At 35.9% G+C, this 14,565-nt stretch overlaps 1 protein-coding gene across 1 annotated transcript in view; it reads left to right on the top strand.

The window, feature by feature from the left end:
* The first annotated feature begins 1,778 nt into the window (after window positions 1-1,778).
* SPATA1 (spermatogenesis associated 1) overlaps window positions 1,779-14,565 on the top strand; it is a 20,550-nt gene continuing 7,763 nt past the window's right edge. Inside the window, exons 1-9 of the mRNA XM_081946626.1 lie at window positions 1,779-2,137; window positions 4,813-4,919; window positions 5,204-5,321; window positions 7,414-7,467; window positions 7,553-7,889; window positions 8,581-8,823; window positions 11,023-11,170; window positions 11,521-11,569; window positions 12,169-12,292. Of these exons, the coding sequence (XP_081802752.1) occupies window positions 2,006-2,137; window positions 4,813-4,919; window positions 5,204-5,321; window positions 7,414-7,467; window positions 7,553-7,889; window positions 8,581-8,823; window positions 11,023-11,170; window positions 11,521-11,569; window positions 12,169-12,292 (1,312 nt within the window). The 5' untranslated portion in view covers window positions 1,779-2,005. The remainder of the gene's footprint in view (window positions 2,138-4,812; window positions 4,920-5,203; window positions 5,322-7,413; window positions 7,468-7,552; window positions 7,890-8,580; window positions 8,824-11,022; window positions 11,171-11,520; window positions 11,570-12,168; window positions 12,293-14,565) is intronic.

The raw sequence follows: 14,565 nt of genomic DNA, 5'->3' as shown, positions 1-14,565 counted from the left end.
TGCACACCAGCCAATTGCATGTGCACACATGCACTCCAGTTTCGGCACTCAGTGCCGAAAAGGTTTGCCATCACTGGCCTAGTCCCTGAAGCATGCAGCACCAGTGAGTACGGAATTATCTTCCATGTTATCTGATATTCCTTTTTGGTTTGTGATTTGAGAAAGTAGATTGGATGCTGTCTAGGATGTCCTCTGCTACATGGAGGCAGATTTGTTGCCCCTCTTCCCTTTTTCAAGTATTTGGAGGAGGGATAGTTCCTATACTTGGGAAATTGTTGGTACCTTATTGTAGGAGGAGCCACTGCCGCTAGTTTTAAAAGAGGTTTTGGTACACTCTCTCATTAAAAGACATATTCTAGAATCTAGATCAAGAGAGGTTAGAAAACTACTTTCTGGTCTCTTCACTTTTTTACTAACAAAGGCTTTTGAGGCAATGAGGACAAATCAATTGCAAAGCCTAAATGAAACAGATTTTCTGGCCCCTTGTCAGTCAGGGAATGGTATAGATTGTTTTGGTTGAGACAGTATATAATTGTTGGGACCTAGATGAGATAATATGCCTCTCTTAGTTCTTTTAGATCTTTCAGTGGCCTTCATTATTAGTGACCTTGATACACTTCTTGACTGACTACAGTAATTGGGAATTGGTGGTACTGTTGTGTAGTGGTTCTGCTCCTTCAATGAATGGTTCTACTTGGTGAGAGAGGAAAGGTTGGCTTGGTGACTCTACAAGTAGCATATATTACACCTTCACTTTGAATCCTACACTGGCTTCCACTATAAACTTCCAATTTAAGGTGCTGGTTTGAACCTATAAGGCCCAAAGCTTAGCACCACGTTTTTTTTTTTCAGGACTGCTTTTGTCCATTAGAATTAGCCTCATGAATTAAGTCTTGCTGAGTAAACAGCTGGTAAATTCTCATTTTGATACGATGATGAGGCAGGCTAGACTTAGAATTGTCACCATAATTTTCCCAGTAGCAGCACCACTCCTCTAGATTAGAATGTCCTCTCATAAAGAGATTGGCTTAGTTCCTACCCAAACTGCTTTCTCAAATCATTTGAAAAGAGGACTTCCAGATAGTGTTTGGGATTTTGGTTTACTGCATATGTTTTTAATAATATATATATGCAAGCATCTGAATACTAACCATGATATTTTAATTGTTATTGTATTCCTGAAAGCTGTTGTGGGAAGCCCCCACTCCCCCCCAGAAGAATGAAATATGTTGGTAAATATTAGATAGAATATCATATTTCCCTAAAGGAGAAATGGAGAAACATGTTTTTAGAGGCAGAAAGCAGCCCCCAGCCTTTCCTAATAACCCACAGCAGATGCCAGCACTTAAGGAGATAAAGAGTTTATTGAAACTGGAACTGAATCAGATGAGTTTTCCTTTCAACACTATTTAGAGTCTGCAAGATTTTGTCGGGTATTATATAAATATATACATGAACATGCTGTAATGAACCACAATATTGTGTTTAAGGTTGGTTGGTATTCATTCCTGTCTGGTCAAGTATATATTTTAGTCAATGTGAATTAAACTAGATATAATTACTGCTGTTATTGAAGGGAAAGAACAGAAAACAAGGAGCAAGACCCTTAATTCTTCATAGTACTGAGTAGACGTTTACATAGAGTTCTGATCAAGCCTTTCCATTCCCTAAAGTGCAGTGCCCAGATTATGGAATACTTGTTGAAACACATACCTTGATGTAACCATTACAAGTAAAGCAGACTTGAATTACTGCAGCAAATCACAGGTGCACAGTCCTGGCTAGGTACTTCATCATGTTACTAAGGTGATTTTACTTACACAGAGGGAGTGGTCACCTCAAAGGTGGTTCAATTCCTACATTAGCAAATGTTCGGCTCCTTTCAGTTAACAAGAAACAAAAGTTTTTTCTACCCTGAAGCTGTCTCTGTTTTATATCCAAATTTGCAGGATATGGAAACAATTCTAAAATGTGGAATATTGTAACTTAAATACCTATAGGATTTATGATTACAGTGTTAAATAATACTTGGAATTCAATATGTGATTTAAAAAAAACAATATCCAAAATTCTGTATAAATCAGAAATGACATCAAGGAATATGCTGTCCAATCAAAACAGACCACGCACTTCAGAGGTAAGAAATAATGGATTGTAATAATCACTGATAAATTTTATGTATGTTATACTGCAATATTTTCCATTGTTGGTTGATAAAAATAAAAATATATTTAAAAACTTGTTAGATCTGTTAGAGCTTCCAATCCTTTCAATGTCAAAAATGGTGTTACATATAGGTTAAATTTAAATTATAATTAATATTTCAAAACATTAGTATTTAGTTATGCTAATTACAGACAAAGGCAGTGATCAAGATTTTATCATTTTTACTCAAGTTATTACTATAATTTTCTTCCATCGAGAGTGCAAGAACGATTGGTTTCATACCTGTTCTTTTATTTGGCACCATTTTAACTTTAAATACAGGGTAATGATTCTGCAGTCAGAAATAATTCAATTAATATGGTTGCACCTGCTACTAGGTACACACAGCAATTATTCCAGTGTTCTTTGACTAATAGAGACCAAAATATAAGTGTCAGGTTCTCTAGTACCACACTGTGAACAGTTACCCTATTCCTGGATTTGACCCGGCATTAGTAGCAGTAATTATAATGCAAATATACTAAAAAGAGGAATTGCTTCTCAGGAATGTCAAACCTGTGTTTTCCTAATTTAATATTAAGTAAAGAAATTATGCAGGAAAAGTAACACCCACATAAGGAATAGAGATTGTATGATTGTTCTAATACAGTTGGTCCACAATTTGCAATATTCCCTCCTAGCATGATCGGTGAAAGGATTCTTAGATTTGATGTTCATCAACACTTTGACCACAGATTTCCTATCCCTGATAAGGGACCTGAATACAGGCAATAAAATTTCTAGTGATACCAGTTTCAAGTCTAAGGAAAATGCATATTTTTAAAGGATTGAACGAATGGAAGAGTGGAGCTTCTAACTCTTTCCCTGTGTCATCTTCTGAATGATATCAAAATACTTCAGTGATGATAATTTGCTTAAACAAGAAAAAGCATATTTAGGAATGATTTATCTCAGGAACATCTGCACCTCCTTTACAGGGATATATAATCACATTTGATCAGATGACAGTGGTATCACTTCATTAGGAATGGGATGCAGTCCAGTCTTATTTGGACTACTGTGTGATGTACATGTGTCTGCCACAGAGACAATTTTGACATTTCAGTTAGACCAAAATGCAACAGTTATTATTAATTGTTTGTACAGCTTCAGAGTATAAGCACTACTTTTAAATCAGAATCCTTGATTGCTAGTAAGAATCTACATGAAAGCAAGGGTTCTAAAATTGAAACCCTTGCACAGTTTGTATCTGGGAAACCTGAAGGATAAAACAAACTATCAATTATTAATAGTTTTTTATTCCCTACATCTGTGGAACTTCATATCGTTAGGAAAATTGGTAAGAAATTAGTCAAAACCAGCTGAGATGCTTTTTCCTTGTCACTTTTCTGCCAAAAGACAAAAGATAGACTGAATTTAGGTTGGCAATTGAGATAATCTAGAAAGATTAAACTGGACCTTGAACATCAGCAAAATTACAGCATTTTGTCCAAAAATGGAATATAGGGACAATGGCTAGGAATTATCCAACTTGACAGAGCTCAAGGAGTTTTTTTTTTTTAATCAAATACCTCTGAAGTCCTTGGTGGTCTCTGAGCGTTGTTATTTCTTTGCAGACATTTAATTAATAAGGTGACAACATCAGTGCTAATGAATATGAGGTTTCCTGTTTAGCTTACCCTTTGGTGGGCATGTATTTTTCTCCTTGGTAGTCCTTGATTAAGGGTTTTGTTTTTGTTTGTTTGATTGTTTGGTGGTCCCTGCTTATATGGGTAATTAGTCTTGGTTATTTCGGCCTATGGTAGTGTCATCCTTTTCATAGCTTGTGTAGGTTGTGCTGGTCAGCCTACCAGGGTTAAGTGATCAGGTACTTTTTGATAAAGTTGTTTGGGTATCTATTTTGTTGGAAAGTGTTGGATAGGTGGTCTATTCATATCATTCACCTTTTGCTTCTTTTATAACCTAGAAAGATGGGAATCAAATTGGTCTCATCTAGTCAAAGGTCTTGCTCTATTTCAGGTTTAAATTCTCCTTTCTAATTGGACAAAAGAGATCAAATATTCATCCACAAGGTCTGTAAGCATTATGACATCCAAATCAAAATAAATGCAAGTGATTCTAGTTCCAAGTTGCTCACAACAGTATCATGAAACTAGGTGGCTCAGTGGTTAAGACACTGAGCTTGTCGATCAGAAAGGTCGGCGATTCGAATCCCTAGTACAGATCTCGTGCCTGAGCATGGAGTTGCACTAGATAATCTCCAAGGTGCCTTCCAACTCTGTTACTGTTATGCGGCCCATATTTGCACATAAATGTTTATCTCTGTCAGAATAGTTTATTTACTGTCATCCCAATATACATCTTTGTATACAATTTCAACATATAACCTTTTTTACAAGTTTTACAAGAGGTACACTTTTTATATGCAACTTGTCAAAAGTGTTCATTTTTGCATATGATTTTTGGATTGAGAGAAATATTTAAACAGTAAGTTCCAAAAATTATATGTCCATTTATGGCATGATTCTCATAATTTGCACCATTTTGCCTAAGAATAAATCATTGACATATATTGTCAAATGTAAACTCCATTATTAAAATTGCCCATGCTAATTACTAAACAGTTTCTTTTTATATATATTTTAGCTTTTAGAGCTGCATGTATTTTATGTTCCAGAAGAAGTATGGAATTTCAAATTGAATACAGTTTCTATAGAAGTTATTAGCAAATTATTTTCAGCTGGATTTATAAGGTGAGATGCAATAGTATAATAATAGTATTATATTTATATTTTATATTTTCTTTTCATTATTTCAATAAAAGTGAACAAGACTTAATGAAATTGCACTGCAATCTTCAATGCTGCTAAAAGTACCAGTTCCACAATAAGAGTTAATATCTCAATTCTAACATTGAAGTGCCTTCTATGTTTTATTCTCTTTCTATTCCCACCTCTCTAAAACTAAATACTGTACAACATAAGCATTATCTTATATCCCTATTAATACAACAATAAAATCTGATATTCTAATCTAGGGTGTCACCTCATATGACATTGAAAACATTAAGAGAAAACCTTGGAGAGTACCTAGGTGAAGATGCAGTTATAGATAAGTATGTCTTTCTAAAATGCATTGGAGAGAAACTTGTGGTGGTAAGTACTTCATGCTTCTTGCTAATTATCCTACAGGATTATCAACATGTATAATATAGCCAAGAATCTCACCTAGGAACAAAATTAATAATATGATATTGGGGTAATGACTTCTGAATAGCACTGTGTGACACAATAAATATATTCTGACATTTTATTAACGACGGTGCAGGCCTCCTGTAAAGGACATCTGAAACTAATCTTGGCAGCAAATAACAAGTCCTTTTATTCTGCCTGAATTTCATGGATTAGAATGCCCATAGGCAATTGCCAACCACTGTGTAAATAACAATTTATAAACTTTTCTCTATTTGAAATATTTAGATATTTATATATTTCTGTGGCCTATAATAATCACGGGGAAAAATAAGCATTTCCAAATGAAACTATACAACAAAGCAGCAGGAGCAATGGAGAAGCCAATATAATTTAAAATGATTTATTTTATAGCTATGAGGCAGCGTATTTCTTTGCTAATAGTTCAGAGAAGTCTTAAGAAAGGGGGGATTTCTGAACAGTAGCCATTTTCATGGATTTTAAAGAAAATATGTTCAATAATAGAATGATGGTTTTTTTAAAAAAAAATGAATAATGTTTTAAAGGGAGATTCAGAATAAGCCTGATGAACTATTGCTTGGGGAAAGGAACTGCACATGAGGCATCTCTCATCAAAATGAGTATCAAAACGTACATACTAAAATTCTATAAGGTTGCATAATATAACTCCAAGAGCAACCTATCAATTTAGAAGTTCTAACTAGTTTGCAGAGGAAATGAGAAACCTAAAGTGAGCTAAAGATTTGTTCCCATTTAAAAGGCTGCTTTTCTGTGAATAGTAAAAACTTCCATGAGAGAAGCTGAAAGGTTATTTAAGCTTCCTATAGCCAAAGTCACAGGGATTTGGGTAGTATATACTGGTGCATTTAATTTAATTAAGATGCTGAGAGATTCTAAAAACATATAGGTAGTGCTTTGTTTTCAATTACTGATGCAGTAGTGGTAATAATTCTGAAACCAAATAGTTAAATGTTACTTCTCTTTTGAATAACTAGAGCATTCACTGATAAGGACATTTGGGTGCTTTTGCTATTTCCTGCCACTGTTGTTTTTTACCAGGTTTTTTTTTCCTAATCTTAGCTGTGGGAAACATGATATGTGTCCTTAAATTGCCTGATCTGCCACATGCTTTTCAGGTTATTCCACATGAACAATAAATGTGCAATAATATTTTATCCATCTCGCTTAAAAACTGCTTGAAAGATCTGACTCTGATGGTGGTCCTGGTAACAATCGATAAAACTGTCACAACAAATCATATTCAGTTCTCCTTTTCACTTGCCTAATTATAAACCTTGACTAAATTTTCATTTGTCTAACTGACGCCTGTGATTTATGGTAACAAGTTCAAAACAAGCACAGAAGCAACACCGGTTACTGGTACGCACTGGATTATACGAGGAAGGAAATCCAGTTGCAACCTCATTCACTGCAGTATCAGCAATGAAATCATTTCTAACTGCTGTACTATGTCTGACTTCTCAGGAATAATTGTTACAGCTTTGCAGTTAGCCTCATGAACAGAGAGGTTTGTATTTAATAATGCAGTCTTCTTCACTGATGTCAATTATAGCTAGTGTTAATTACAATTGACAATCAATATTAAAAACTCACTTAAACTTACATTTTAAACAATGTATAAGACAATCACATTGAGAAGAAAAAAATGTTATGAAAATTAAAATTAAAAATCAATAGAATAATGGAATAATACAAAAAAGTCTCTCTAAGCAAACAAATACAATCGTATACAAATATCCTTTACATCATCTATGATTTTTTGCTAACTCTTGAATATGACATTTAAACCACTAATGTTTTATGATTGGGACATGATTTACTGGAGAAGAAAAGATGTCTGCTACAAAACCGTTGTTCCTGGTACATGTTGGGAGTTTTACAGAACTTCAGAAGAATGAGGCAAAATTGTATTTTTATTCATGTGAAATTGGAATTTTTCCCTATTTCTATAAATAAAGGTGATGGGATGATTGAAAGCATTTCGATAATATTGTCTTTCTTGTGATCTTTCAAGGTGAAAGCAAAACAAGAGATGGAACTGAAGCTGAAATCATTTGCTCCTCCGTATGTATGTACAGTATATTATTATTTCAGTTTTAAGAAGAAAACTAAAATTAGTTCTTATTTATTTTCTACCATATTCCACACTGCAGGCATTTCATCCAGAACTTTATTTGTTACCAGGAATAGAAAATATTTATTCATCTTTGTCATCCACTCCAGAGAAACACCATAATAATCCAGAATATGTGCTTACATCTGTATCATATGAAAGACCACATAGTTTAATTTCTCCAAATGCTGATATTTATCCAAACTCAGCAATGTTGGATAGCTCCTTCAAAAACAATCTCAGTCAAACTTGGGAAAAAGCTGGTCTTGGTGAGTGGAATGAAAAGGAAACTTTTCCAGCTCTACATAAAAAGCAAAGCTCTGAGCAAGAAAAGAATGAAAGTATTCAAGGAAAATGTAGTTCACAACAAAGGAAAGGTGAGACTTTAGAATTTAAATAGAAAACTATAAAAGTCAAATTAAAAGTAAGGTAATGAATGTTGTTTTGCACTAATGGGAAGAAGAGTCATTGTAATTTTTCAAACAAGATATATCTAGTTTTGCTATTAAATCTATAGCAATATTTCCTGTTCTGCTTTCTTTGGTTTCAATTCCTAAAATTCTGTATTGTTACATTTGTCGTACAGAGATAATTGATTAAGATGAGTTCTTGGAACATTGGGTATCTAAGGATTTTCTAGCAACATATCAATTAGTGAGCAATGGAACTTTTGGATTGCCTTATGTTTATATAATTTATAATAACTTATGGCAGTGTCCAACATCTCTTCCATGTTACATAAGCATATTGGATTTTGGTCTTTCTTGCCTGTTATTATTATTACTATGTAGTGTATGATGAGAACATGCCAAAAGAAACATAAACATATATACATATATTTGTAAACATATATTTGTCTGTTTGTTAATCTGATCTGGTATGTTTCTAACATATATTCTAGAAAATAGGATATCTAAAAGATTTGTCTTACATTTTATTAATATCATGTCTTCTTTAAATTATAAATAAATATACTTTCTATATTAGAAAATAAAAAGTGATTTCTGAAGTTTACAATACTGTGTATGTCAATCTATATATATTAATATATCATTGTGTCATTTTCAGGCAAAATCAGTTGTAACATTGACAAAACAGAATCTGCTCCATCAAAACAGTACCCTGCAAAGAAATCAGCACCAGTGAAAATGTATCAGAAAAAGACTGATTCTTCAATCCCAGAAAGGCAAAATATTCCAGGAAAGGATGAAAAATACAGAAAGACAGTTGCATCTCCAAAGATAGATCAGAACCATGAAAAGGAGGAAAACAACCAGTTTCCATTAAGTCACATCTCACAGAAAACAAAAGGTATACCTTATTGCAGTGATGGCAAATCTTTTTTGGCTCGCATGTCAACCCCCCCCCCCGAGCACAGGGGGGGTCATGCATGGGCGTGCCATACCCATAATGCTATGTGCACGACCCCAGCACGCATGTGTGCATGACCAGCGCTCCCCCCCCCCCCCGTTTTTGGCGTGCTTTTTTTTGCCCTCCCCAGGCTCCAGAGGCTTTATAGGAGCATGGGGAGGGCGAAAACAGCCTCCCCACCCCCTCAAAAACCAGCCCTATGGGCAAACCGGAAGTTTGGGAATGGGCTTCTGGTTTGCTCATAGGGCCGGTTTTAGCCCTTCAGGGAAGCCTGAAGGCTCCGGAAGGTAAAAAACGACCCTACGAGCAAACTGGAAGTGACTTCTGATTTGTCCATAGGGGCGTTTTTCGTCCTCCAAAGCCTTCAGGAACCTTCAGGAAGTTTCCCGGTGAAAAATGATCTCAAAAGCAGGCCGCAACCAGCTTTTTACTTCAGATGGATAAGTGCATTGTAGTTAGTAGATGCTTTTTGGAGGGACTGTAGGACCTCATCTTATACCAGGTTGGGGATCAGGTTCACACTTAATGTTTATTTTATGTGTCATTGAGTTAAACCATCCTTTTTTGATTTGGCAGAAAACAATGCCATCATAACATTGGTTGTCCAGATCATTCATTCTATCCTACCTTCATTGTGCTTATTATAACTCTCTGCCAAACCATGTCTGATTTTTGAAGTGTACTAGATATGATACATAAAGTTGTTTTCTCCTCTGGCTTTGCTACCACTCTTTTCAACTTATCACTAATATTAGGAAAATATCCATCAATTGAAATACTATAGTATAGATGGGATTGGTTCATTGTTATTACCCAGTTTCACAGTTTGGGGATTTCCTGTTGGGCTTCTATAGACCGGTTTGCCTGCCTCTGTTCCTGTATCTCATTTGGATATCCTTCTAATTCAAAAGAAAGTGAAATAAAGGAACATATAGGGGGGTAAATCCCAATTATAAATGTATCTCTGCAATTTTCTTATATTAGGGGTTTGGGGGATTTTGTTTTTTACATTATCTTAGAAAAATACAGGGCAGACATAGTTTGGAAAGAAAGGAGGCAAACACTGCCATGAAAAAGTGGTCAAGGGGGATGTAGAAATCACATTAATTCAAGAACAAAATATGTTCCCTCTTCTTCCTCAAATGGGAGACATCTGTTCTCCCCCCCCCTTCCTCTTCCCCCCCTCATACATCTGGCTGGAAGCTCATAGATTTGATTAAAAAATAGGCTTTTGAGAATGGTTGCATAGCACTTATTGGAAGGGAGAATCTAGGGGTGGAAATGGCCATCTAGTGGTCTGATTGAAGACCAGAATGGAGGGGCTATGCCAGCACCTTCCAGTTTGCCCCAAACATGCTTTGTGTAGTCATTTCATTTTACTTCACATGTAAGTTCACAGAGAGCAAAGTATTATATTACACATTTTGAAGTTGCACTGCAGGAGTGTTAAATTAAGGGGGGCCAACTACTGGTATACAAACTAATTATAGATGATTTCTTAAATCATGAACTGGAAACAAGCTGAGAGCAACATCATACAATCAAGAGGAAAATATTAATGTTAGTCTAGTTCTCTTGTAAAATGCCTGTAAAATACCACATCTAATTTTAAAAAATTGCTGCTTAGAGGACCGGAAATAGCCACAGTTCTCTCTTCTCCAATTATTGCTTGCAGCGATATCAAAACAGAGAAAAATGTGATTACATTTAACTTTCAATCTGAGAGTTGAGATTGCGTTTTGTAGTTTGGGGTTTAGAACTAACCAGAGCTGTCTGGTTCATGTCACAACTAAGACAGAAAACTATAAGACAATCGATGTAATTAGGTAGGGAGCATACAACACCACAGTATGTTTGTGATCTTTGGATGTGGATAGTGTGGATAGCATGTATCTGATGAGATCTTAACTGTATCTGCAAAAGCATCCAAATTCAGAAAATATGTGGAGTTTGGGATCTCATTTATTCAAAATATTGGAAGTATTTTTGTTTTGATGACTACCAAAAAGTAGCCAATGTTGCTCTGTATTATGGCTGTTAGTTGGCAATTGTCAAAAGTAAAAGTTCTGCATTCCGCTATTTGTATATTTGCATACACATTCATGTACAGGCAAGGTAATATTTTGACTTTTGATGCAGAAGAGGCTTCTCTCATGTTGGACACAAATGCAGAAAATGGAGGGAATTTGACAGGGATTGGAAATGGAAGGCATACTACTACTGCTGATTCTGGAATCTCAAAATCCTTGGAAGCCCGAGACATAACATACTCACCCAAGAAGAGGAGGTAAGGAAATAAATATACTATTTCTGCTGACAGTATTCAATGTCAATCATTGAAGTCACATTAAGAACTTCTAACATATTCAATAATGGAAAAAGCTAGCTCTTTAATTAACTTTCAGATAAGTATAATTAAGTATCAGAACTAATTCACCTAGCTTAATTTCCTGTGTGTGAGGTTAGTGCACTTTAGAATACTTGCTGTTAATCCAGTTTGTCACCAAAAGGCTCTTCCCGTCTGATTTCACTATCCTAATTTTCAGATTAATAACTCAATCAAAGCAACTTGTAACCCCAACAAGTTTAATCAAAGGTTTATTTCTAATGTAGCTGTTACCTTGATTTCATCTGCAGCCAACAACATCCTGGAATTACCAAGACTGCTGCTATGCAGAATAATCAGGTATGTTCTCAGGGGAGTCTAGCTGAGTTGGTTAAAATGGTTTGTTAACACATTTCTGTCTCTTTGGATGAATTAATTTTGATTTAAGATTTATTAAAGTTTACTAAAATTACATATAATTTGTGTGATTAATCATTTCATATCTAGCCAATTTTGTATTGTTTTTGAAGTAGGACATACATTACAAGCAGCGAGTACTGTCTCTTTCTGTATATAATAGAGGTATACAATATATAATAAAGTATACAAGATATAATAAAGTATCAGATAAGGACAGAATGAGCCTATATCTGTTTGCTTAGGACTAAAACCCTTTGGACTACATTCAAAATCTAAAGTAGATTAGGCACTCTTAATGTTTGAGAGATGATTCAAATGAAAAAGTTTTCTGTAATGCAAGATACACATGATCTCAGGGCTGGCTCTAGACATCCTCAGGCAAAGTCATTTAATAATGCTTCCTATGGTTTGGCTCATCTGTTAAGATTGTCATAAAGGCCCATCTTGTTTCTTTTTGTACGTGTATGATTTTTTCAGCCCCGGAGTTCTTAGATCGTAAAGATAAAACTGAACATTGATACATTTTTATTTGATCCTAGGCTGATGGGAATAACCTAAATGACTCTGCATATCCTAGTCACTATCTTTCCCCTCCTACTCCACCTCTTCTGGCTGTCTCAGTAAATAGAGCTCAACTTCCTCACAAAGATTTTCCAACAGAAGGTGAGGAAATCTGTCCAAGACCTCTCATGAGATTAGGGGTTTCACAAAAGGTTTCAGCAGCAGGGATCGTAGAGACTTTGCCCTCTTACCTTTAAAGAAAGAGATCAGGTTTGCTTGAAGGCAACGAAAGCAATGGTGTGTACAGTATTCACACGTCTACTAAACATAATCAAAAAGCCTCTAAAGCAGTGGTTCTCAACCTGTGGGTTGCGAACGACCCTTTTACAGGGGTCGCATAAGACTATCGGAAATAACATATTTTCAAAAAAATATGGGAAACAAAATAATGTTATGGTTGGGGGTCACCACAACATGAGGAACTGTATTAAAGGGTCACGGCATTAGGAAGGTTGAGGTCCACTGCTCTAAAGGGTCATTTGTGATTGTCAACCATTTTTTAAGGCAATAATTCAGATAGTGTAATTCATGCCTTCTTTTAGTCTAGGTGATTTCTGGAAAGGGCTAAATGGTTTTTTTTCCAGGTATAGAATTTGTCTAGCACTATCTCCATATCTACCAAGCACAGGATAGTTGAATGTAAAATTTCTGATGAGAACTATATATGACAAAGTTTGCTGCCCTCTTGTGGTGCTGTGGACTTTTGCAACCCACATGCAATTGCTGTAAAAAGAATATTACTTGGAGTATGTCTATTCAGGATTGGAAGCATTGTACTCAGTCTACATAGTTGTTGTTGTTTTTTCTTTACCCTCTCTTCCTTTCTCCCACCAACTGGTCCTCATTCTGTGTCCACTGATGACAATCACCATTAACTGGGTTGTTTGTTTTTCTCCCTGAAGTTGTCACCTCCTCTTCCTCCTCTAAGGCCAACAGTAATTACCTCTTGTGAATGGGTACTGTGTTTCCCCTAAAATAAGACAGGGTCTTATTTTCTTTTGACCCCTGAAATAAGCACTTGGCCTTATTTTCAGGGAGGTCTTATTATTTTTGAGGTGCAGGAGGTGGAGAGCGTGGTCACCTTATGGCTGCTGCTGTGTTGCAATATTTGGGGGGAGGGCTTATTTTAGCGCATGTGCTCAAAAGCCCAATTGGGCACATTATCTGGGGAGGTTTTATTTTCGGGGAAATAGGGTAGCATTTTGCATTCCTTGTGTTTACATTTAGATAGTTATCTGTATAAGATTAGCAATAAATGACTCTTACATAGTTTCTATTATTTTTTTCAAAAATAAAAGTGTGTTCTTCAGAGAGATTGTCCAAGAGACATTCTAGGAGTATTATTATTTTTATCAGTTTAGGCATCCTTTAAACATGTTTTTCAAGTCTTCATTACTTTGCATACAGTTTAGCTACAAATATGTTTTCGTAGATTTTCACGTGTGTAGGTATGCTGGTCTTGTTGTATTCAGGTCTTTTCCCGTATAAGATTAAGATTGTCTTGGCAACGTTTCAGCGAGGTCTCACTCGCCATCTTCAGGCTGGGTTTTGGGCTTAAAGTGTGATCGGAGCTGCCGTCTTTCTATAGATCTTGGTGAGGGTGTGTGGAGTGCTGGCTTTGTTTCAGTAAGTGGAATGATTGGTTGTGTGGTTGTATCATGATTGGTAGATTGGTGCTGGCTATGTGTCTATTGTTGTTTCGTGTTGTAATGGCCTGGGTGGTGGGTGGGGCTCGTTTGTTGACTAGGGCTGGTTTCCAGATGTCTGGTAGGCGGGGGGTATCATCACGTTTATTCATGTTGTGGGGGTGTTTTTCTATTTCGATAGCTTCTATAATTATTCTCTTGTTGAATAAGATTAACCTGGTTCCTTCTGTTTTGGAGATTAACCTGGTTCCTTCAAAATTAATTTCATGTCCTGTAGCTTTAAGGTGCTGAAAAAGGGAGGACGTTTTTTCTTTTCTTCTTACTGCGTTCTTGTGTTCTGCGATGCGTGCATTTATTCTCCTATTTGTTTGTTCTATGTACAGTATGTTGCAGGGCAGATTTTGCATGGTATTTCGTAGACTCCTTGGTTTTCTAGCTGGATTTTGTCCTTGGGGTTTCTTAAGGTGTTGGCTATTTTTTGGTCAGTGTTGAAGGCTGTCTTGATATTGTGTTTGTGGAGAATTTTGCTGATTTTATCTGTGGTGCCTTTGATATAAGGGAGGAGGGCGATGCCGTTGTCCTGTTCTGTATCTCGGTTTTTGGGGGGAGTCTCCCTTTGGATTAGGTTGGTAATTGTTTTTCTTTGGAATCCATTGGAGATTAATAGGTTTGTGAGAGTGTGTAATTCAGTTTTCAGGTGGTCTTTGTCTGCTAGGCGTTTGGTTCTGG

This window comes from Natrix helvetica (assembly GCF_964273705.1).
Source record: "Natrix helvetica genome assembly, chromosome: 3".
NCBI classification, from domain to species: Eukaryota; Metazoa; Chordata; class Lepidosauria; order Squamata; family Natricidae; genus Natrix; species Natrix helvetica.
This window is presented reverse-complemented; position numbering and strand designations above follow the sequence as displayed.